Source organism: Myotis nattereri, assembly GCF_964212035.1.
Source record: "Myotis nattereri genome assembly, chromosome: 4".
NCBI classification, from domain to species: domain Eukaryota; kingdom Metazoa; phylum Chordata; class Mammalia; order Chiroptera; family Vespertilionidae; genus Myotis; species Myotis nattereri.
In genome coordinates this window covers 89,352,360-89,377,499 of record NC_138079.1, presented here as the reverse complement: position 1 = coordinate 89,377,499, position 25,140 = coordinate 89,352,360, and the positions used below count along the sequence as shown (strand labels likewise).

At 48.7% G+C, this 25,140-nt stretch overlaps 1 protein-coding gene across 1 annotated transcript in view; it reads left to right on the top strand.

Moving 5' to 3' along the window:
* The window catches only part of XYLT1 (xylosyltransferase 1), a gene marked incomplete at both ends in the record, with an annotated part of 297,295 nt that overhangs the window by 75,634 nt on the left and 196,521 nt on the right, over positions 1-25,140 (top strand). The window contains one exon of the mRNA XM_081089853.1: positions 18,779-18,817. Within this exon, the coding sequence (XP_080945979.1) occupies positions 18,779-18,817 (39 nt within the window). The remainder of the gene's footprint in view (positions 1-18,778; positions 18,818-25,140) is intronic.

The window sequence follows — 25,140 nt, the reverse complement described above, 5'->3', positions numbered from 1 at the left end:
TCTAGGTGAGAAGGCTCTTGAGTGAGTGAAATGCCCAAATGCTCGCAACTCCCGGGCACCAAGTGGTTAAGCTAGAAATAAAAATCAGCCCTGTCTGGGTCTTGGGGGCCCCCTGATCATTCAGGTTATCTTCAGAACAGGGAGTCACAGAGAGGATGCCCTCATTGCCTAGGATCTTAGCTTCCATCTCACGAAGGCAAAGAGTTCAGCCTGCCCCATGGAGATGTGTGTGTTGTGGGGACAGTGAACCAACCAAGAGGTTTTCAAAGTCCTTCTCCAGGGGATAGAGCAGACTGGCTATCCTGTACACAGATTTGAACCTGGGTGCCCATTACTTACCTACTGTGTGATGTTGATAGGTGTCTGAGCCTGTGTTTTCCTTCTATCAGTACCCATAGTTGTTGTCGGTAGGGTGTGACCACTTTGTCCTACTTTGGGACTTTTCTAAATTTAGTACTCAACGCCCATGTCCTCAGTCCCAGGGCAGTTGGAATGATGGTTGCATTAGTTATGAAGTTGAAATAAACCAGAGCACATAGTAGGTGTCAGTAAATGGGAGCTTGCAGGAAGTAGTATGTACAGTGTGTGTGTGTGTGTGTGTGTGTGTGTGTGTGTGTGTGTGTGTGTTGGGGTGGGGTTGCTATTTATCTTTTTCAACCTACAATTGCCCGTAGCATTTTCCTAAGCCATAGAACTCAGAGTTGCCGATTGACATTTGTCTAACCTAGATCGATTTCTTGTCTTTTCTTTTAAAGACAGAAGAAAGATATTTTATCAGACTCTAATATGCTGCAACATGTCACAACTTGATATTTTTCATTGTCTATCACAATCATGAGGATTGACTAATTTGTAAAGCCTGGCAGGTAGGAGCAACCTATGGCTTAGACTGTGTGGGATGTGTTATGATTCCTAGAAATGGGAAATAGAAATTGCTTGAAACGCACTTCAGAAGTCTCCAGTGTGCTGGTTCACTCAGTTGGTTTTCAGATGTGCATTTGGATGGGATAGGGAAAGCCCAGTATGTAAGTGGGATGGTGGTGGTGCCAAAAACTGCTTCTAATGGAGCTGCGTCCACACAAGCCTTGCCAGCAACTCCCTGGTGCTCTTCGGGTATGACCCAAACTCCTTCCTAGCACCATGGGGACCCCCCCCCCCCCGCAGCCTCTCTACCCGTCCTCCCCGCTCATCGCATGGCGCTCACCCCTCCACATTCTAAGTTCAGGCTTGCTCTCTTTGTTTCTTAAAAATGATGTGTGATTTCCTATCTCAAAACCTTCACTACTGCTGCTCCTTCTACCTAAAATGTTTATCCTGTCTCTCATCTCAGACAAGTTGAGTCTTGCTCTTTTTTGAAGCCCAGTTTAATGATCACTTCCTGGAAGAATCTCTGGCTCCCCCACCCAGGTGGAAGTTCCTCTGTTTCCTGTCCTCATATAGCCTCCTCTGACACCATTAATCACAAATGTAACTAAATCACCAATTTTTTGTGACCAGTTGAATCCGTCAACCCCTACTCTGTCTTGTCTTCTGTGTTCATCGAAAAGGCCACAGTTGTCAATTTTTACAGGCATTATGAAAAGCTGTAGAACAGAGTGTTCAAAAGCAGGGCATCTGGTGACAGATCTCCTGAATTTGGTCAAGTTCTGGCTCTAACACTCTGTAGCCGTGTGACCTTGGGCATGTCGCATAAACCTCTCTGAGCCCAGTTCCCTCATCTGTAAAATAGGAGCTAAAAACTTATAGGTTGGGTCCTTGTGAGGATGAAGTGAGTTAGTACATGTCACTAGCATGTAGTATACATCGGTTGATGGTGGTGGTGGTTATTACCATTAGTTCTACGAGTAGTAGCAGGAACCTTAAGAGATTGTAGCCAGTTAGCTTAAGAAAATGGTGGAGAGAATGTTCGTAGTTTGTGCCACATTTTTACTTCGCTTCATTAGCAACCTATGCAATCATAGGAGAGTTGGTTAAAGCCTCAGTCTCCTCATCTATAAAATAGGGTCAGCACTCCCTACCTCATGGGATTACCTATCCATAGGATTGGTGTGAGCTCAAAAGAAGATGGGACTGTAGACAGCCAAGTCCTTGTGAGTCATGCAGCATGTGCTTGGTGGAATTCAGTGGACCACTCACCATGAGAACTTGATTAGCAGCTCCTCACACGCCACAAACAAGGATGCCTGAGCTGTGCTTGGGGTCTGAGGAGCTGGGCCGCAAACCTGGGTTCCCACAGTAGCCCTCCAGGTAGCAGTCTGTATCTCTGTGACTCAAAACAAAGCAAAATGAAAAATAAAAAATAATAATGGATGACCCCAGGTCTTGGTTTCATATGGCAGCTAGCAAGATAGCAGGACAAGTAATTGGAAAATGTGTCGCTAACAGCCAGAATAAATACATCTGTGATTATGTATTAGGAGTTCTCAAATGGCCCATAATGTAGGGAATATGAGTGAGGTCAAGAGCATGTTAGAAACAGATGTTGTTTAGGTATGTGACAGCCTTGCAGCCCACACATTTTAAAAGAAATACTTAGCCCTCGCCAGGGTGGCTCCGTTACTGGTTGGAGCGTCGTCCCACACACGGAAAGGTAGTAGGTTTGATTCCCAGTCAGGGCACATACCTAGGTTGATTCCCCCTTGGGGGACATTTCTCTCTCACATCAACGTTTTTCTCTCTCTCTCTCTCACTCTCTCCCATCCTCTCTCTAAAATAAATAAATGTGTCCTGGAGTGAGTATAAATGAATGAATGAATGAATGAAATATTTATTTGATGATTATTAGGAACCAGATATTATTCCAGGTTCTTTACAAATGTTAATTCAATCAATCCTAGTAAGCGGCCTGTTAGGTAGATATTATTATTATCCCTATTTCATGTCGGAGGAAACTGAGGCACCAAGATGGCAAATAACTTGCTCACCGTCACACAGCACAATGGAGCACAGGTCATCTGATGCAACAGTTCATGTTCTCAGCCAGGACTCTGTGCTGAAGTCACATGGAAAAATGTAAACAAATGGAAATAGATAATCAAATACAAAATGCCCACTTTCTCCTTGAATGGCCCAGCCCAGCTGTCCTTGGTCCTGAATTCTGTGGGTTTCTCCATTCCTGGAACTTGTCTACTGGATTCTAGAATCCCGGCATTGGGAGGGGTTAGCCCTCAAGCTGATGGAAGCTAGACAGTGTCTTCCTTTCCTCTTTGACACTGTGCCCACCCCCCAGTCACACCCCCTCCCCCAAATAATTTTCTCGCACTTGGGTAAAATGCTCGAATAGTTTATCAGACCTGCCGAAAGCAGGGTCTTAATGAGCTGTAATTTTTGAAGTCTGCAGCTGTAAACTGTGCTGAAAAGATTGGAAAGATTAGTGCACTAGTAATAAGATAATTGTCCCTGAGAAATGCTGTTAGCATGTAAACACATTTAGCGTGTGAAATCAGAACAACTGTAATATTTCCCCCTTTTGGTGTTTAAAGATGCTCCTGCATGAATAATTATAGCTAAATGCGAAGTGCAGACATGGAATACTGCCTGCTCTGCGTCTCCTCCTTTCTCGCTCTGCTGTGGCCGGAAGTAAAGGTCAGCGTGGTGGGCTCTCTCCTGAGGCTGGCTCTCCCTGCCCCCAGCAGCCATCTGAAATCAGTACCAGGAGTGAGGCAAATTAGGGATGTTAGGCAGACAAGACAAGATTTAGAGATCCTACTGAAGCTTTTTAGGAGGGCGTTGGATGTCAGAGACCACACATGCATGTGAATGCTCGCTCCTGTTTGCATGTGTGTACACACGCCCACACGCACATACAGAGCTGAAGAAACATGGTCACAGCTACGTACAGCAGAAGCAGGTGCATGCCGCCTCAGGCCACCTTCTCGGGCCTGGAGGGCTGCTGTGAAGCGTGTGCACACCACCGCTCTGTGGGACTGCCGTGTTCCTGTTGCGTGTTTGCATCTTTGGATAAATTGGGAAGTGACTTTCATTGTCTGATGTCAGTACATGTAATGTCTTCCCCCCAAACCATAGCTCATCAGGTATGCTACATAGAGATGAGCCTCTCCACTTGATCAGGCATGAGCTGGTCGGTAGGTTGACCTTGTCTTTCATTCCCAAGGTTCATCTTTGAGGTGAGGCCTTGACTTGCAGGCAGGCAAACATCATTCATCTCCTAAGTTGGCTGGGTTCAGAGCTCACCTTTTAGGTTCAACCCAACTGAGGTTCTGCTGCTGTGGGTTCAGCGAGAATTTACAGAGAGCTGCTTTAGGCGGCAGCATCAGGAGTCCTTAAGCATAAAAACAAAGTAGATGGTCCTTGGCCTCGGGGAAGCCGGGAGAGTTGTCAAAACGATACCCAGCAGGGAGTGAGAGCACGGGACCCCAGCTCCTGTCCCGGGCGCGAACTCTGCTGCCGACCCCGTGTTCCTGGGTGTGTGCTCATACTCTCTTCTTGAGTCTAATCGTCCTTCGTTTTGTAACACATCCCATACTTTGGTCCAACCCCAGGGCCTCTGCTGAGAGTGTTGGGACTTGGTAAGCCAGAGATTGCCAACTCCAGTGCCCACAGCAGCCACGCCGGCAGCCTTACTGAGGGAAGCATGGGGGCAGGGGCAGGGGTTGGGGGGACGGCAGCTGTGACAAGCTGCAGGTGCTTGCCCCTTCTAAGAGGGACAGCTACTCCCAGGTCCAGACAGTCAGTGCCACAGGAAGGTGATGGGTTTGTGTGGCCATGTCTTCTGATTTTCTAAGAAATGCCAGAACTTGGCAGTTTTACATGAGACCTCCTGAACTTTAAGTGTTGGCATCATAGGTAGCATGTTTTAGACGTGGCACGGGCTGAACAAAACATGTCTGGGCGGAATACTGCCCGAGGCCCCCCGTGTGCTGTGTGCTACCCGTGCAGTAAACCCTTGAAGATGAAATCCTCCGAGTGCCTGCTCAGTGGAGGCTACCCCAGTCCTCACTGTTGATTCCCACCGCATCATGCACTTGGCATCAGGCGTCAGCTCGAGACTACAGACGTTAACTTGCCTCTCCCCTCTCTAGTCTTCTCATCCTGCACTGCCCCCTCCGCACAGATGTCTCAATGAAGCTCCCAGGGAGGGAACACTTACTATCCTGAATAGGTCCCACGGTTATGCCAAGCATGTCACGTGTGTGCGTGGGTCCCCCACCCCCACCCCAGTGCGGAAAAGCATCAACATGAAAGGGGATATTGTGGCGCCCGGGTCAGCAAGCAGCACTGAGCTCAGTGGTCATCTCCCGGGTGCCGATTATCAGCTCGCCCGGGGATCTCAGGCTCCTGCCTGACCTTGGCACAGGGTCTGGCATGTTTGGTTTTCTGGGTGGAGAATGGGTCGTTTCAGAAACAAAGCCATTGAGACCGAGTTGAGGAGAGTCCCCTATTCATTGATGAAAGGAGCTCATTGTACAGACTCTGTGTGCCCCGCCGGACCCCCTTCCTCCGGCCGCCGCCTCCTCCTCCCTTCCCCAGCTGGGGCTTTGTCAGTGGCCCACAGGATGCTCTCCCCCAGGCTGTGCTTTCTTCCCATCTTCCTGTCTCCGCGGCGTTGGGGCTGCCCTTCGCAGAAGGAAAAAGTGCGCTCGGAGGCCCAGGCACGTTCCCGGCTCCTCGGGCCAAGTCTGTTGTCGGGGGCGATGAGAGCGCTTCCTTCCGGAGGGGCAGGAACAAACAGCCAGTTCACAGGCGGCCTCCCCAGGTGGCCGTGCAGGAAGCGAGAAAACAGTGGGCACCACTCATAGGTCCTCCTGTCCTGCCCTCTGCACCGAGGCCTCCCCACCCGCCAGCCCCAAGAGGCCAAGACCGTTGAGCTCCAGGTGGAGGCTCCCAAGTGAAGAGACTGCAGGGCTTCACTTCCTCACACGTTATTAGAGCTTGTCTGTCTCTTCTCCCAAGTCCCGCCATCCTGAACTTTTCCTTCTCGAGATGGGGGTGAGGGTGGGGTCAAGTTTAACGAGCTGTCCAGTGGGTAAAATAGTACTTTCCTCTGGGGGTAGCATTAACGTCTGGTGGTTCAGAGATGGGTGGGGCAGGGGCTGTGGTCAAGAGGAGGGTGTGTGCCCACACTAAGGAGGTAGCAGCTACCCCGCTCCAGCTGCAGCTGTGCCAGCCTGCATGTCCACGTGTCCAGATCTTCCGACATTTTTAAAAAAGTCAGAAATCTGGATATTGTGACATAACCCAATTTTTAAATGTTGGCAACTAGTGGGGATAAAAGTACTGTGTACGCGTACCGTGTAGGCCAACGTATACACATGCAAGCATTGTCGTTCCTTCTATGAAAATATTAAGGTTAAATGGGCCTGGCTCTGTGGCTTTTGAGCAAGTCTTGTGACCTTCCTGAGCCTCAGTCTCCTCCTCTGTACATTAGGAACAAATACTACCATCCACAGTCTGGGAACAGGCAAATACATGATGTCATCAAGAGCCTCTCCCCGTGGGAAGAGCATAAGATAAATTCATCTGTGTTTCCAGACCCTATGGTCAGTCTAGTAGCCATCCACGGGGGTTGAATGAGAATTTATTGAAGTAATGCACATGCATTGCTAAGTAGGTGCTTCTTAAGGACTTACATGATAGCTCTCATAATGGCCATCATCATCATCTATGTCGTCGTCATCACCATCACTGTCATTATCATGAAGAAATATAGGAGAAGGATGAGGAAGCAGGAGGGAGGCACTGAGCCTCTCCCTGGCTGAAACCTCCTGACTTTGACCCTGACTCTCATGATGGGAAGCTTTTGCCTGTGTCCCCCCCACAGGCCGACCTGCCAGCCTAGGAAGGAGGCTCCCTGGGCCAAGGCGCAGCCTGGAGCTGGGTGTGCCCTCTGTAACCACTGCACTGTCCTCCACTCCATCACCCTGCACCCCTCATCCTGTGGTCGTCCCCCCACCCCTCGCCCCCTCCACGGCTTGAATCAGCAGCTGTGTGTGTGGCCTCTTGGAAACGTTCCGGACATGAAGCAGTGCTGAATCACAGTTTTTCCAGAGCCGGGATCTGCTATCTTTTGAACAAAAGATGTCCTGGTTAGAGGCTCTTGTGAGAGGGCTGAAGAAGAGGAAATAATGAAAAGGGGGAGGGAATGGACATTTATTTTGGCAAAAGGGACGAACCTGGATTTTGTATGAAGAATCTTGGATTGTAGGCGGGTTTGGTGTGCACTGTGTGTGGCCCTTAGCACATTCACTTCCATCTTGGGTCTCATATGCCTCGCCAGACAACGATGGGTTTGATTCAGCTCAGGGATGGAAATACGTTTCAGCTCAGAGGGAAACTGGAATCTATTGGTAAATGTCTGCTCACAGGACCACATTGAGACTCTGAGGCCAAGTAATGGCTTAGTAGTCTCGACCTTGGGCGCCTCACTGCTCACCTACCCTTGGTCTCTGAGTTGATCTGTGGCATCCGCGATCTTGGATTTGGGGACTCAAATCTGTACTGTTCTCCTGGGGAACAGGGAACCCACTCAGAAGTCCCAGAAGCCGTAGAACAAAGCACAGTGTCTTTGGACTCTAGACAGTGTCTACTGGACACTTGGCAGTATCAGTTCCAACTGGGCCGCCTGCCATCTTGGTGACCACAGCAAGTGGGTACAAAATGGGTGGGTGCCGCGGCCAGTGCCTGGGAAAAGCTAATTATTGGGCTGAGCTGGAGACTCGGCTTATGTTCTGAGCTTCAGGAAGGCTTGTGTCCAAACGGAGCCTGGGTGGCCAGCTTCAGAAGGACATGGAGCTCTGGACAGATGACCCGTCCCTCCTGCCTGGCTATGCTGGGTGGAGGCTGAGTGTCTCAGATTTCTCTTGGCACGTGGCAGGTCGTGTTTCTGGTCTGGAACGCCTTAGAGCCGTGAAAGCAGGACACTGTAAAGTGATGGTCATTGTTCTCCAGGAACAGTTCTGGCTTGCCCCCTCTACGCCGGGACGGAGCGGTTTAAAATTCTGTGATATGGCATCTCAGGCAGTCTTCACAGTGACCCTGTGAGATGGTTATTATTATTGTAACACGTTAAGTAATTAATCAGAAGACTCACAAGGAAATGGGAAGATCTGTTCATTAGGAGCATGTGATCTCACTCCATGCCAGCTGCTCATGGAACCAGGAGCTGTGGTTTCGAGATTCGAATCCAAGATGTGGTGGTACCGCTGGGAAGCAGTATAACTTAGTGGTTTAAAAGTGCAGCGGTGGGAGCCAGGCTTCCCTGGTCCAAATCCTGGCTTTGCCACAATTTGACTTTGATCAAATTGCTTCTTCCTTGTGCCTCAGTTGCTCTATCCGTGGTTGGCAAACTGCGGCTCGCGAGCCACATGCGGCTCTTTGGCCCCTTGAGTGTGGCTCTTCCACAAAATACCGACTTGTGCGCATGGGCCACGAAGTTTCAATCGCACTGTACGTGCGCACCCGCACGTGGTATTTTGTGGAAGAGCCAAACTCAAGGGGCCAAAGAGCCGCATGTGGCTCTCAAGCCGCGGTTTGCCGACCACTGCTCTATCTGTAAAATGGGGTTGTTAATATCTACATTCTAGAGTAGTTGTAAGGTTTAAATGAGATCTTACAACCCACTCAGATAATGTCTTGCGTTCAGAAAGAAGCCAGTGTGAGTGACTACGCTGGGCCCTGTCGGTACTGACCAGCCACGTGACTCCAGGCAAACTGCGTGACTGCCGGGGTGACACACTCGTTTGCTTACAGTGGACAGGCAGCAGCCGTTGGGCCGGGAGCGCCATTGTCTTGCAGGGATGCATGTCCAGGGTTGCTAAATCTCCCATTTTTAAAAAGAGAAGTGAGAAATCTGCCCTTGCCTTTGAAGTATCTTGGTTTTAAAACATTGGTGATGATTTTAAATGTTAAATTAATACTGCAGGCCAAAAAGCAAGCAAACAAAACCCCTCAGTGTGAGTCACCCACAGGCCACCAGTGGCCACCCTCTCTTCATTTTCAAGCCTCTCATCTTCCAGGTAGGAACATTCCATACTTGTCATTCCGAGAATTCTAATTCTGTGTACTGTGTCAAGAATTACCCAACCTCTTGAAGATCACACAGAACAAAGGGTTACATGCATTTGGTAACCGTTGTTCTCAGAGAGACACCTCGTGGAAGAAGCATTCCAGTAATTCCCGCGTTTCCGTGTGTCTGTGGTTTCTCCCGCCTTCAAGGCTGTGGGTGATTGACCAGCTCCAGGGGCCGGAGCTTCTCTTGGAGATTCCGTTGCTCAGTTCTGGGTTCTGGACCAAAAAAAAAAAAAATGTGGAGGGCATGCAGAATGGCAAAGACGCCTATAAACTTAAAAAATTGTAATATAACAGAGAAACAGACAGATGGGCAGAAGCAGGAAAAGCCCCCCAGTGTCATGGGCCTAACCATATCTGCCACCATCTCTCCAAAGCATGAGAACCCGGCTGTCTCAGTCGGGTTTCTGTTTTCTCCCGCAGCCCTATTTGCAGGTGAGTTCGCTTTTCCCAACAAGGCCCGTGCTGTGTGGCTCTGGCCTGCGTTCACATTCCAAATGCGGCCTCTCTTTGAGAACAAGGCAAGTTCTGTGTCACTGGCATCCCTCCCTCACCGCCCAGTGCCGCCCGCCGTGCACGCGCCCTGCTGCACCCAGGAGCCACGGTCACAGGAGATAAGCTCTCTGTGACATTCCACAGGGACACCCGGAGACAAAGCCCCCTTGTGTGAGCACCTTAAAACTGGGACTAGATCTGGAGAAGGAGTTGAGAAGAGTCACACATCCTGGGGAGAGAATGCTGGGAAGAGGAGGGTGGCGACAGGGTCGCGGGGGCGGGAGGGACATCTTCACATAATAGTGGGGAGCAAGGAAGGGGCAGAAGACACCTGGCACCTGGCAGTAGATGATGCATCCCCCCCACCAAAAACACTCATAGGCTGAAACAGTAACCCCCAAAGGGATGGTGTAAGGAGACAGGCCCTTGGGGAATTGATTAGATCCTGATAGCAGAGCTGTGGAGAATTTTATTAGCGCCTTTATAGAAAAGACCCTGCAAATTGCCCTTACCCATTCTCCTAGGGGAGGACACAGCGGGAAATCCGCTATCAATGAACCAGGAAGCTAGAAATTTTTGTTGTTTATGAGCCACCCAGTCTGTGGTCTTCTGTTAGTGCAGCCCGAATGGGCTGAGACACACACGCATTCCTCGGTGGCCCCGGGCGAGAGCACCCAAGTTCCAAGCGTGCATCAGGCACTTGGCGGCCTGCGGGGTATGAGAGGTCGGGTCCTATGCTTCGCTTCTCACTGGCTGTCTTTGTCACCTTGGATTATGAAGCTTTCAGTCTTGCATTATTCATGAACAGTGCAGGGGTTCTCAGGCTCCGGCATACATAAGACTCCCCCGTGGGTGTTTAATAAAAAAGCAGATTCTTTGGCTACTTGCCCAGAGATCCTGAGTCAGTAACTTTTGGTTAAGGGACCAGTTTCTGACAGCTTACAAACTCAAGCACCAGTCCTGGCTCCCTCCCACGTCAGCCCAGGGTTGTTGAGCAAATTCTCCTCGCTGGGCATCGGGTGTCTGATCTGTAAAATGGGCAGCATGATGCCTCCCGTGGCAGTGTGGCAGGTATTCCATGCGCGTGGCACAAAGTAAGCGTTCAAAACGGAGTGGCTGCATTTACTCCTCTGGCTGCTGTTGACTGGAGTTAATTTAACTGGCAGCCACAGTTCCCTGCAGTTCAGAAGAATTGTAGTTGAGTAGGTGTGGGTGTGGAGGGATGGGTCTTAGCCTTCATAAGCCTGCAAGAAATAAACAAAGGGATGTTTAATTGTGAGCCGTGAACCATGTTCCAGACATTTTAAATACCTGATTTTATTTAATGTTCACAGCAACCTGCGATGTCACTGGTAACCCATTGTCAACAGGAGGGGATCATATATCTGCAAGAGGCAGCCCACGATTATACCTGTGAAGCTGGTGTCATTGTTATTATTGCCCCTTTCTCACTTACAAAAAGATCCCAGACAATAAATTCAATACAGTCCCACCTGTTTACATGGTGTAAATGAGAAAAGCTCACAGAAGCTAAGAAATTTGCCTAAGGTTGAAAGGCTACTAAAGGGCTGTTATCTGCTGAATTGCCAACATGACTGTATTTGGATATAGGGCCTTTTAAAGGATGGCTCAGTCATTGAAGGCCCACATATGAACCAGGAGGTCCCGGTTCCATCTCTGGTCAGGGCACATGCCCTGCTTGTGGGCTCAATTCCCAGTAGGGGGCGTGCAGGAGGCAGCTGATGGATGATTCTTTCTCATCATTGATGTTTCTATCTCTCCCCTCCCCTTCTCCCTTCCTCTCTGAAATCAATAAAAGTATATTAAAATAATAACTTAAAAAATAAATAATTTTAAGTTTGATTAACTTAAAATTAGGCCTTGAGAGTGGGCCCTAATCCAATCCGACTAGTGTCCTTAGAAGAAGAGGAAATTTGGACACACAGAGACACCGGGGGTACTCACACCTGGAGGAGAGAATTGAGAACGCTGAGTAGACAGGCTTCCCAACGCAGAGGAGAGAGGCCTCAGAAGAAAACAACCCTGCCAGCACCTTCATCTTGGACTTCCAGCCTCCAGAACTGTGGGCAAATACAAAGTTCACGGTTTTGGTTACAGCAGCCTGAGGAGATTATTATAGTGGTTACACATTATTTAAACCTGGGACCGCCCCCCCCAGCCCATACTCTTTTCGACCGAGTGTTGCTTCTCAGCCCTGCGCCAGGCCCATGGTACAAGTGACGGCGTCCAGACGGGTCTCGGGCTTAACTTTCAAACACCTTCCACTTTGTGGTCTCTTATGAGCCGCTTCTCCAGCAGGCGGGAGAGTTTGTGCTCCTTCCAGTCTCTGACCCCATGAAGGGTTCATCGCCCTTCCGGAGGCTCCTGGTGTTGGATGGTGACGAAGTGTAAGGCACAAGGTCCTGATGGTGGGAACTGATCAGACTGCTCTCGGGGAGAATGCGCCGTGCAGCCTGCTGAAGTGTCCTCCTGGGTGTGTCTGCGCAGAGTGGTACCTTAGGGGTCCATTGTCTACCTGCCGACTTGATAGGCCCCATAGGGAAGTCTGGCCCCAAAGGCTTGAGTCAGGATTGTCACTTCCACACCAAAGCCATGGCTCACACCCAAGAGCAAATGCTGGCTTACATCCTCAAAGCAAGGGAGGAGAAGGCCCCTGCCGACTGCGGGGCCTAGCTCAGGGTCAGCACCCACCCGGAGAGGCAAATGTCTGACGCACACATGGAATGACAGTGGACACATTCCTCCTTCTCTTCTACTTTCTTATGAAAATTAATCGCTTGTTAAAATTAGGCCTTTGGCCTGCATGGGCTCAAAAACATTTGATTCTGCCTTCCTGGTCTTTTTTTTTTTAATTATTATTATTATTATTTTTATTGTCTAAAGCAGCGGTTCTTAACCTGTGGGTCATGACCCCTTTGGCGGTCGAGCGACCCTTTCACAAGGGTTGCCTTAGACCAGCCGTGGGCAAACTATGGCCCACGGGCCGGATTTGGCCCGCTTGAAATGAATAAAACTACAAAAATAAAAGACCGTACCCTTTTATGTAATGATGTTTACTTTGAATTTGTATTAGTTCACACAAACACTCCATCCATGCTTTTGTTCCGGCCCTCCGGTCCAGTTTAAGAACCTATTGTGGCCCTCGAGTCAAAAAGTTTGCCCACCCCTGCCTTAGACCATCCTGCATATCAGATATTTCCATTTCGATTCATAACAGCAACATTACAGTTATGAAATAGCAATGAAAATAATTTTATGGTTGGGTCACAACATGAGGAACTGTTTTTAAAGGGCCAGAAGGTTGAGAACCACTGGAAAGTTTTACATATGTCTCCTTTTGCCTTCCTGGTCTGGCAAGCAAGACTCGAGAGGTGCAAACGAGTTCCATTTGTTCAGGACCTGTGATCAGGCTCCCGCCTCCTATTTAAACAGTGAGCGTTGGGAGTACAAGTGTACACAGAGTCACTTTAAACTCATTTCCGGCTCCTTCCTGGTGCCCGCCAGGCATAGCGCTAGCCACTGAATTGGAACTCAGTAAACAGGTGTGGATGGATGTGACTGACTCTACACAGTTCCCTGCTGTGGCACAGAGACTGGGCTCTGTTTTTAGTCGTGACACGTGTTCTCATTTCCATCAACCATGTCCACTCCTTTTTTAGAAAGACAGATGCTGCCTGGCTGGCATGGCTCAGTGGTTGAGCATCGACCTATGAACCAGGAGGTCTCGGTTTCGATTCCCTGTCAGGGCACATGCCTGTGTTGCGGGCTTGATCCCCAGTGGGGGGTGTGCAGGAGGCAGCCGATCAATGATTCTCTCTCATCATTGATGTATCCATCTCTCCCTTTCTCTCTCTGAAATCAATAAAAAAAACCACAAAACAAAACATAAAAAAAGATAGATGCTAAGAACGAATTCCAGTAGTTGTTAAGGTGGTGCCTTCGATTCTAATGATAGACACTGTCCAGGTTGCAGGGTGACTTTGAGGTGGGGCTGTATTCTCCAGTGGAACCCCTATAATACAGCAGAGCACAGGTTTCTCCAGGCAGGGCGCTGGGATCGAATCCAGACTCCAGCACTCTCTCTGCAACCTGAGACAGGCTCCCCAGCCACTCTGGACTTCAGTTTACCCATCTCCCAGTGGGAACAATGGTAGTATCCGCCTCCATATTGTTGTAAGGGGTAAATGGAATGCTATATCTATAGACGTTAAGCCAGTGCCAGGAACATGGTAAGAACTTACAAGTTATTACTTAATTATCACCCTAGTAAGTTACTAATTATTACTAGTATTTATGATTATCCTTAACCTTGGTCAAGTGTAGACTAAACCAGAGGACGAAAAGCTGTCTTTATCTCGGGACAGGCGGATTCTGAGTGACAGCTTCCATTAGTGTTGTAATGGAATCTAAATAAATGTGGAAGGACTGGTGTCCTTGGCCAAGAGGGCTGAAGGCTAACTCACGGGTAGAACTAGATCCTGATGGTCAAGACTTTCTTTGCTTGGTGTGAGGTACACCTTGCATGGAGCCTGCACATGGTAGGTTCGTGATAAATCATAGCTATTAGTTATAGTTATTTCATGTTCCTGGGACACATTTGCAGACTTAGGGAGTCTGTATCATTTCATTTCCAAGGCTGGAGTGTTTTCACAAGACATACTGATTCTATGAAAGTCAACATTTGGAAAGTATTTCAGTTAGTGGTTAATGCCATACAGGTGTACCTCAAAGATACAGATTTGGTTCTGGACCTCTGAAATACGAATTTGGGGGTTTCCCAGTACACATAAAAGTATATTTACATTTTACTGTAGTCTATTAAGTATGTTATAGTAATTCTTAAAAGATACTGTACAAAGCTGAATTAAAAATACTGTATTGCTAAAAATGCTGACCATCATCTGAGCCTTCAGCAAGTCATAATCCTTCTGCTGGGAGAGAGTCTTACCTACAATTTGTAAAAACACAGTATCTATTAAACACAATAAAACGAGGCTCTCACTATATAACAAGCCACCCTGAAACTCAATAGGTTAAAATAAATATACAGGTTGGGGCAAAAATGGAAAATAATACAATAATTAATAAATAGTAATATAAGAATAAACCATGTTTCATGTACTCACAACTGTAAACCTCCTGTTGCCCCACCCTGTGTGTTCTCTCTGTGTCTGAAGGTTTTCTGAGGGATGGCTGATGTCGGTTGGGTTTGGATTCAAGCTATAGGTTGAGTCCAGGTCTGTTCTGCGTGTCGCATCCTCCTTGGACCAGCATCTTCCTGGGGCGTGTTCTTGTGCTGATGGCAAAAGCTCAAGAGGTGATGCTCAGCCGAAACCGGTTTGGCTCGGTGGATAGAGCGTCGGCCTGCGGACTGAGAGGTCCCAGGTTCGATTCCGGTCAAGGGCATGTACCTGGGTTGCAGGCACATCCCCAGTGGGAGATGTGCAGGAGGCAGCTGATCGATGTTTCTCTCTCATCGATGTTTCTAACTCTCTATCTCTCTCCCTTTCTCTCTGTAAAAGATCAATAAAATATATTTAAAAAAAAAAAAAAAAAAAAAAAAAAAAAAGAGGTGATGCTCAATCTCACAAGCATATTTCAAGCTGCTGCTTATGTCATATCTGCTAACCTCCCGTTGGACAAAGCAAGTCAGATGGGCAAGGCTGAGATCAAAGGAGGAGGAAGCATATCCTGCAAAGAAATACAAAGTCACAGGCCCGGAGAGTATGGCTACAGGGAGGGATGGCGAGTGAGGACCACAAATCCAGCCTACCTAGTTCTCCATTTGACTTCCCCAATTTAGCCGTGGCAATACCTGCTGTGAAAGGGCTTTCCTTGCTTTAGCAGGCGGTTCCCTGGTCCAGTACCCGTATTAAGATTCTAAAAGCACTCCAGGGTAGCATCGCAGCACATCACAAATTCCCCTTTGGTCTTTCGGAGCCTTTCCTCTGACAGACAGGAGTTTACTCTACTGTAAAGCAAAGAGTCCCAATTGAGACCCACAGGATGGATTAGGCAGACAGCGTCATTGACCTGGTTCCACTTCGTTAGCCTTTCCAATTAAGGAAGATGCTGCTGCAAGTGAGACCTCACCACTACAGAGTCATACCTTGAATCCTCCAGATGCGCCTCTGTAGGGAGAGTCCTATATTTCAAATGCGCAGGGGAGGGTGTGCGGGGTGGGGGGAAGCAAAATTCTGTTGACAAGTGAATCCTAGTGTGAATGACTGGCCACTAGTGAGTACTTCATCTTCTTGGCGAGGTAATTAACATGCTAAATAGAGAGCATTTGTACTTTTGTCTTCCAAAAGCTTTTTAATGGATATTGGACCCCTGACCTTGTGCCCACAGGGTCTCTGATCTTGGAGCATCAAATAAAGAGTTGCTGCATCACTCTATCCAGAGATCAGGCCCTGGGTTTTATCACCACAATTAACAGAGGTTTCCCAAGGAAGGTCTTTTCCAGTGAAGTTAGGGGCCTGAGATGGCATTTTCCCCTCTTTACCCCCTCGGGATCCTGGGCAATGAAGCATAAGCTCCAAACAATGGCCAAATAGGCTGTGAAGTACAACTTAATTAATCTGGGCACGCACCCAGCACCCCAGTGCAGTGCTTTTGCAAGGATGTGGCTTAGAGAATGAGGCTAAGGTTTGAATCTCAGATGCAGCCTCTTGTCTTCTAGTCACAATCTCGATGGCGGGATCTGAATGGAGAGACAGACACAGACTCCTCTGAGCTGGAGAGCAGGCGGAGCGTGCTCTCACTGCCTAAGCTGCATGCCAGATCTGACTCACGCTGCCTGTCACACACCAGGACGATGGCCTTGCCTCCTGAAGACAAAAATGGGCCCTGCCAAGTGTGCTTGCTTAACGTGGGGAACCTTCTCCCTATGTACCAGAGATAAAGGGGCCGGATAGAGGGGCTCTGTGAAGAACAGCTGGACCAGTGAACCTGTTTGCTCGAAAAAAGGGTCTCAGTGAAGGTTCTCACCCATCATGGCTGCCACCTCTTCATGGTTGGGAAGGAGCTAATAAAGGTTTGAAGAGAGAGGCCTGAAATATTCCCTCCAAGATTCTCCCAAGTCCCCAAGGGGAGAGTGGAAGAAATGTTCCCCTCAGCATTTTCCTAGGTATGAGGAGTATTCAGTGCCTGGGTGGAGTGTGGAAATTAGATGTTCCCCTGGCGATTCCAGTTGAGCTGCACCATTGAAAAATGCTGGCTGTTGGGCTCAGAAATAGAATTGGGGGAGAAGAGCCCTTCATCTTAAAAGAAAGTTAGTTCTGACCAGAGCTCAGAATGTCCCTGGGTTCATGGCTCTTATACTCATCAGAATTATTATAAAATAGAGGCCTGGTGCACGGATTTGTGCATCGGCCTGTCCTGCACCCTCTCACAATCCAGGACTTCTCGGGGGATGACGGAGAGCCAGTTTTGGCCCAATCCCTGCAGGCCAGGCCAAGGGACCCCACCGGTGCACGAATCCGTGCACCAGGTCTCTAGTATGTATATAAGATCTTTGGTTAATCTCTCCCTGCCCTCCCCCTCCCCCCCCTTCCCACTGAGATTCATCAGTCTGTTCCATGTTTCCATGCCTGTGGTTTCCGCTCCTGCGTTGAGCGTCTGCCCCTTGGTGGTCAGTGCACATCATAGCTACCGACCGGTTGGCTGGTCGGCCGGTCGCTTAGGCTTTTATATAGAGAGATAGACATCATTGTAAAGGTACTACAGAGGAGTGATCCAGAAAGTGACCTTTCATCTAGGGTAGGGGTTCAAAATGTTTCAATTTCTCTTTTAGTCCTTTATTTTATTGTGCTAAGAATACTTCACATGAGATTTACCCTATTGACAAAATTGTAAGTGTACAATATGTATTGTTGACTATAGGTACAGTGTTGTACAGCAGATCTCTAGAGGTTATTTATTATCTTGCTCAGTTAAAACTCTAAACCCATTGAACAGCAACTCCCAGTTTCCTTCCCCCGGTCCCTGGCAACCATCATTCTACTCTCTGCTTCTACAGGTTTGACTATTTTAGATTCCTCATATAAGTGGAATCATATCTAAACTTCCATGTTCATTGAAACCATATTTACAATAACCAAGATAAGGAAACAACCTAAATGTCCACTGATGGATGATAGAAGAAAATGTGGTATGTGCATATAATGGAATAGTATTCAGCCCCAAAAAAGGAGATCTTGTCATATGTGACAACATGGATGAGCCTTGAGGACATTACTCCAAGTGAATAAGTTAGACACAGAGGACAAATATGGCATGATTACTACACGTGTTCTTTCTTGTTCACCATACAGTCCAGTGAGCTGGTGCTAATTTTCATGGCTTCCTCGAAGCCTGTGTTGGAAAACCTGCTTGGATAAAGCAAAGCGTCCAACTGAGTTTGCACGTCATGCCCATTCTCTGTAAGAGGCAGCTTGAGGTTGCTTTCCCAGAGTTACAAATCCAAGATGGTTAAGTTCAGAGCCAACATTGTGCAGACAAAAATAGCCTTTATGTGCTGGGTTTCCTGTTTTTCTTGGAGGCTGCTTGCTGAAAATCACTACCTCCTTCCCATCCGTCCCTTCCTTCTGTGTGCCCACCCTGGCCCCCACCCAAAGAGTTCATGTTTAATGACCCGAGACATGACCACCAGGCATTTTCAGTCAATCGGCTTTTGTAGAGAGTGAATGAATCGGACTTTTCTCTGGCCTTCCCTCTCCTGAAAAGGATCTTCCCAGCCCATTGGAATGTGCTCTGCAGACTAGGAATTAAGCTCTTCTCTTTGTCTTGTTTCTTCCTTCAATCTTTCCAAGATCAGACACAAGCTGGTGGCCTTGCCCCTAATTGGGACTTTATATTCTTTCAAGTTTATTTCTCATTCTCTTATGGACAGCTTTCCCTTCACATAGAGAGTTTGAACGCCCTTGGGGATATTCAGTGAGGATGCTTTGTTTCTTATTTCTTTACACTTCCTCATTCTGCATGATCTCCATGCAGGTGCCCCCTTCACCTCTTAATGAAAAACTTGAGTCTCCTTAATTTTCTGGGGGTTGGGGAGACATTGGAGATTGGACCACTCTGTTCTCGTGTCTTGCAGAACAGGGGAGACAGAGTTGGGCGGCTTACCTGTGGGCGGCTTAAGCACTGAAGAGATCCAGCTTTGGTTTGAATGATGCTGGAGCAGTAGGTTAAATTTGCCCACCGCTCATGTGTATTTTCTCCTTTCTTCCCACAGGACCCACACCCAAGTCCGCTGATCACCCTGGAGACCCAGGTCAGTACCTTCCCATGGTCTTTGTCACTTATGTCTGCACAGATGTCCCTGCATCAGTTCTCCAGAGCGCATCTGTGCATCCTCTTGGCTCCATGGCTCAGAAAGCCTGGACAGACACAACAGCTGATTGTGTATGTGTGTGCACACACGTGTGTACCCAGGTGTCTGAAAGCATCGTGGGAGGTAGAAGAGGTTATGGGGGGAGTGATAAATGGTGATGGAAGGAGATCTCATTTGGGGTGGTGAACACATAATACAATATACAGATGATTGTACACCTGAAACCTATATAATCTTATTAACCAATGTTACTCCAATAAATTCAATTGGATAAAGAAAGGAAGAAAGGAAACACCACAGAAAGAAGGAGGACAGGAAGGCCAGACGTTGTCGGGAGAGAGGATTCTCGGGGTTTCTCTGGGTTCTTCTGTCCTCGGATTTCCCAGCATACACTTTTAGTTATATCGGCTTCAGGGGTGACCAGACCACAGAGCTGGCAGGAAAGAGCAATGGGTGGGAGTTCCAGGGGCTTAGGACCCAGTTCCTTCTGCCTGTTTGGTCATCCTCTGGCCTGGCTTTTCCACATTCCTTCACCTATCACCCGAGCCATGTTTGCATAGATAAATTACACCTGTTCCATCACATCACCTAAATATACGTTTTTCCTTAAATTAATTTTTTTTTACTTTCAGAAGTAGACTGATCTTAAGCTAATGGTTCCCAATCAGGGGTAGCTTTGATCCCCAATGGGCATTAGGCCATGTCTGAAGACATTTCGGATTATGTCCCCTTGTAGGATGGGTTACTACTAGCAACTAGGAGGTGGAGACCAGGGATGCTGCTAAATATCCCCCAGTGCACAGGACCTCTGCCCAGGAAGGAATTACCCAGCCTAAAATTGCCAATGGTGCCAAGCTTGACAAACGCTGTCTCCGGCAAAAATATCCGTGAAATCACAAGTTTGGCGTGCTAGTTAAGTTTCTTTTGCAAAACATTAAAATCAATATTAAATCAATAAAATTTAAAAGTTCCTTTGGGTGGCCTCTAAAAGCATCAAAAGATACTCCTTTAGACGTAGGTGTTCTGCACTTTGGGAAATGGGTCTCTCCCCAGGCTACCCAGCGGATTGTGAGCGAACTTCCAGGGCATTTTAAAAATGATGGCTCTTCTCTTCTTTACCAGTTCCCCCCCACCAGGAAAACTCATTAAACTCAGGAACACCCCCTGGGAAAATAGTCTGTGTCCAGAATTCTAGAAGCCAAATCTCACTTCCTGGGGGTGGCGTGGCACTGCCCCCTACGGTCTGTCCTTGGCCCTCCTGAGTCCTTCACTATGGAAACCAGCTAATCGGCCCTTCAGAACCTCCATGGGAGAGAGCAGTCACGTGCCAGTGGCTTTGGCCAGCACACTGTGAGTGTGACAGCTCACCCCTACCCAGCGGCCTCTCTTAGGGTCACAGCCATTACCCAGGGGGCCTGAGCCTCGAGCTGCAGCCAGCCAAGGCACGAGACTGGCTTTCTGCATTTGTGCCATGCCCCTGGGGAAATGACTCAATTTGTCCCCAAACAGCACTCCATCAGTCTCATCTGGTTCTGGGTCTCTGGGGAGCCGTCGGATGCTGTCGTCTTGCCCCGACTTCTGGTTTCCCATGTTAAAGAGACACTGGAACCCAACCAAAGTGCAGTTGTTTTGAACTGTTGGCACAAGCCTGTGGCCAGATCTTTCTTTGTGCTGGGCCTCAGCCCATCGTGTGAGCCATGACGGGACCCTATTCAGCTGCGGCAGGCAGGTCAGACAGGAGGGGCAGGGAAGCGTCTTCTGGCAGAAAGTGGTGCCCCAGGTATTACCCACATGGCACGAGCAAGAGGGCAGCTGTGCCTGAGCTCGGAAGAGCCAACCACGCAGAGCAAGTGGCAGATGTGCTTGCTCCGCCGAGCCTCTGGTCAGCGCCCATTTCCTTCCCTCCCAGCGCGCCCTTTACTCCTAAGAAAGGCGTGACCTGCTCCATCCTGCAGCGCCGGTGCCACAGGTGGGCCTGCCTCTTAGATTTATTTCACTGCCAGCCACGTCCCTACACCACGCGCCAGTGACTTCACTTGTGCGGGGCCCAGCCCGCATACAGTCATCGGGCCACCCAGGGGCCCTTCCCTCCATGCACCCCCTCTCTTCCGGGTGTGCATTGCATTGTCCCTCCCAGGTGCTTGGCGAATCTGCCCCATGCAGCTGTTCTGCGTTGGGGGAGATGGATTGATGGGCTGCTGAGGACTCCTCTACGCTCTGCTCTTTGCCGTTAGCACGGCAGAGCTTTGCATCTGTTGGCATCAGCAGGACTCTCTGCTTAACGGCCAGATTAATAGAATGAGGAAGCCAAGGAAGGTTGAAATCCCTGGTGTCAGCTTTCCCCTCAGCGGGCAGCCCCTGGGGGCACCAAGGAATTCTGACTGCAGTGGTGAATGCTTCCCTCGTCCCAGATGGTGGTGACCCAGGAACTTGGTGACTTAGAAAGGAAAAAAAAAAAAAAGGCCTGAGAGGAGTTTGAATTTGGTTATCGGCCTGGTGGCATTATCATGATCCCCACTCACTGATGTGCGCCAAGAACTGGCTTCTCCCATTGGATCCCCTCAGTGCCCTAATTACATAGTGCTCTCGTGATCCCCAATTTCCAGATGAGGAACAGAGGTTACATAATTTGTCCAGGGTTGCACAGGAAGGATATAGTGTTGGAGGGTGTCAGACTCAGAGCCATATGCCATGAGACTCTATCTTCTCAGCCTCTAACCCGTTTCTCCAGTTGCCTTGACCAGTAGAAGAATTTGCTAGTGCTCAGGCAAAGCTAGAGGGCCGGGCTTGATGTAAACTGCCCAAGGTCGCTGGGAAGGAAGGAAGGAAGACAGGAAAGGAGGGAGGGAGGGAAGGAGGGAGGGAAAGAAAGAGAAAAGAAAGATGCTTTCCACAAGTACCCACAGATGTACTTAAATAGGAAGAGCAGTAGGTAGATGGTGAATGTAGATCTATAGATAAATAGATACAGTGCTCCACACAGTGAGTAGTTCTTTTTTAAAATTTTTTTCTAATATATTTTTATTGATTTCAGAGGAAGGGAGAGGGAAAGAGAGAGAGAGAAGTATCAATGTGAGAGAGGATGATTGATCAGCTACCTCCTGCACGTCCCCTACTGGGGATCGAGTCCGCAACCCAGGCATGTGCCCTTGACCAGAATCGAACCTGGGACCCTTCAGTCCACAGGCCGACGCTCTATTCACTTAGCCAAACCGGCTAGGGCACAGTGAGTAGTTCTTTGATAGATAGGTTGCCATAGGACTGGTGGGTAAAGTGGTTTAAGCAAAGGACCCAATACAAAATTTATTTGCAAGCAGCAAAAATGAAACATCTCCTTGTGCATCAATAGTGTTGTGAAAAATTTGAATTCTCATTATTTGGTTCTCTCTTTCTCATTGACCCCCCTGATGGTCTATCATTTCAGAATGCACTGCAATTGACAAGGCCGCTTGTCATTTAATTTTAGCTGCTCTGCCTCCCTTCTCCCCAGCAGCTTCACTGTCAATTAGTTACTGGCCTCTACGCAAACACGGTGGTGCCCTGGGAGCTGTAATAAAGGACCTCTTCCGTCGAGTAAAGATTTGTCAGTCTGGCTCTCTGCGAAGTTGGCCCCACTTAGACGGGAGCAAACCTTGGTTTACTTGAGATCCCTCTCAGGACCTAAAGGTCCAGGGCATCAGGAGGGAAACTCCTGACAGCTCAGCCTGCAACGACCAATCAGACACTTGAATTTCTTTGGTCAGCTAACTGGGGGAGAAGGGGAGAGAGTTACATTCGTATCATTTAAAGTCGACGCTGGGGCCCCTAAGGATTGTGAACAGAGCTCACGAGGAGAATGAGTAGGGATGGAAGGAAATCAATACTTTAGATGTTATGCCGTTGTAAGTCCATCCACCCATTCGCTTATTCAATAAATAGTTTGGGGGCCAGGACGAGGCCAGGCCTTGTGCGAGATGCTAAAGTAAAGTTACAATCATGAGCAAGACAGGGTTCCCTGCCCATGGAGCGCCCATTCTGGTTGGGGGAGTCACACAGTGAATTTACAGATAGAAGCGCCCATCCTGTCAGGGGGTGATAGGTGAATAGAAATGAGACAGGCATGGAGAGCGAGTGGGCACGTGCAGAGGTTGTTCAGGGAGCTCTCTCCCTGGAGGTGAGTTTCAAGCTGAGGAGGGAAGATTTGGGCTGCGAGCTGATGGCTGAGAGAGAGTTAACCAGGCAAAGAGGCTGCGGTAATGGTGTTCTGAGATTTTTGCATATTATATCTGGCTTCCTATAAAAACAGTGCCAGTTTTCCTTAGGATCAATTCAAGTGTTAGTTCCTTCGAGCGCCTCGGATGCCTTCGTGTCATCAGAACGTCAAGATGAATAAGGAGTTACCTTATCCTGCAGAGGGGAAGGGAAAGGACTGAGGAAGTGGAAGAGAAGAAAAGGGGGTTCAGGGTACGGCCACACTAAAGTCCAGGGCGAGCATGTTGACAGGACCAAGGGAATTTTGGGGTCTCGGCAATGTCATGCTGATGATGGGGGTGACGTGGGAAATCCGGCTAATACCTGTCATTAGTTTAATAGCTGGCTCATGCTCAGTTGGACTGTAGCCTCGGTCTAATCCAGTGGTTCTCATCTGGGAGCAAATTTATCGCTCTTTCCCCCGCCCCCAGGGGACATTTGGTGGAGTCTGGAGACATATTTGATGGTCACAACTCAGGGGCAGGGGTGTGCTCCTGGCATCTAGTGGGTAGAGGCCAGGGAGGCTGCTCAACACCCTGCAAATGCACAAGAAATAATTATCCAGCTCCAAATGTTAGCAGCATCAAGGGTGGGAAACCTTGGTGTAACCCCATTTGCTCTGCGGACAGCTTATTTACAGTTGGGACCTTGTAGAAAAGTGAGTTGTTTCTTCCTTGTTCTCTTGTTTATGTTCAAATGCCACCCTCCCTGGTTAATGCCAGACTGGTCCCGCCTCTGGGCTCTGACCAGGACACATTCATCCCCAGAGTCTGTGTGGACAGCGATGACTGTGCTCAGAGCGGTGACTTACGGTGCCAGCGACCGTGTGCCCGGTGGATGCGACAGGGAAAACACCTCTCAAAGGCGGTTCCTGAGAGATTTATGGCTCCACAGTGCAGAGGATATGCCGTGTTAAAATATATATGAAAAAACAACAACTTAAAAACCCAGATCGTTAGCTGGGGTTAGGGGAGGGGCTGGCCAAGGCCCTGGAGCCCTGAGCAGGCCATGCCAGTAACTGGTTGTCGAGGCCCATTGCCTCTTTCGAGGCAGACCAGGGCCTCCTCTGTGCAGGAGCCTCTCTCCCTCCACTCCCGGGATTGCCTTTTTTCCAGTTCTGGGCTTCGATTAACCTTTTCCTCTGTAGAGAGTGGTATTTGGAGTAATCAGGGAGCTTCTGAATGGCTCTTACCTGAATCTCCAGCCCATTAATTCTTATGGTGCCCAGCATCTGTCGAGAGGATGGGGAGACCAATTGCTTCTCAGCCCATCTGCTTTCCTCCCCCAGCTCCTCGGGGGAGCAGAACCTTTCCGGAGCAGACAGGCTGGGTTGGGTAAGGGCCTCTACAGCGATCTTTTCCTCTGGCTCTGATTTGCTGGGTCTGTCACGAGCCCTGGTGAGGGGTGGGACAGGGAATGACCAGCTGGACCATAGCCTGGGCTAAGACTTGGCTCACCGGGCAGGGAGGCCGGCCTGGGGCAGTGGACATGTTCCCAGGGAGGATTTGTGGTCCTGTGGCCACGGGTGCCTTTCTGGTCTGTGTGACTCAGCGTGAACGATGTGATGCAACATTCCACAAATAGGCAGCAAGTTCCCCAGCGCGCAGCCACACACACCGATTCGAAAAATAGCGTTGAGGTCACTGTTCCTCTTTTCTTGGTGGGGGCTGACTTTGCCCAAGACATTGAAGGTTTGAATTTAGCTCTTGACTGGGAACACTTAAAATTGTTGCTCTTGTCAATAATGACTAACATGGATGGCATATATGTCTGCTGTGAGCCAGGAACTGTGTACTGCGCACATTCATACATTTATTATTTGTAGCTAATATGTCTTAAGCATTTATAGGATGTGCTGGGGACTCTTCTAAGTAAGACTCACTCATTCATACTCTACATCTGTCTCCAACCAGAGGTATTACTATCCCCACCTTTGTACAGACGAGAAACTGGGGCACAAAGATGTTAAGCTGCTTGTCCAGCAACTAGCAAGCAGAGCAGATTTGAACCTGGCAGTCTAGCTTTTATTTATC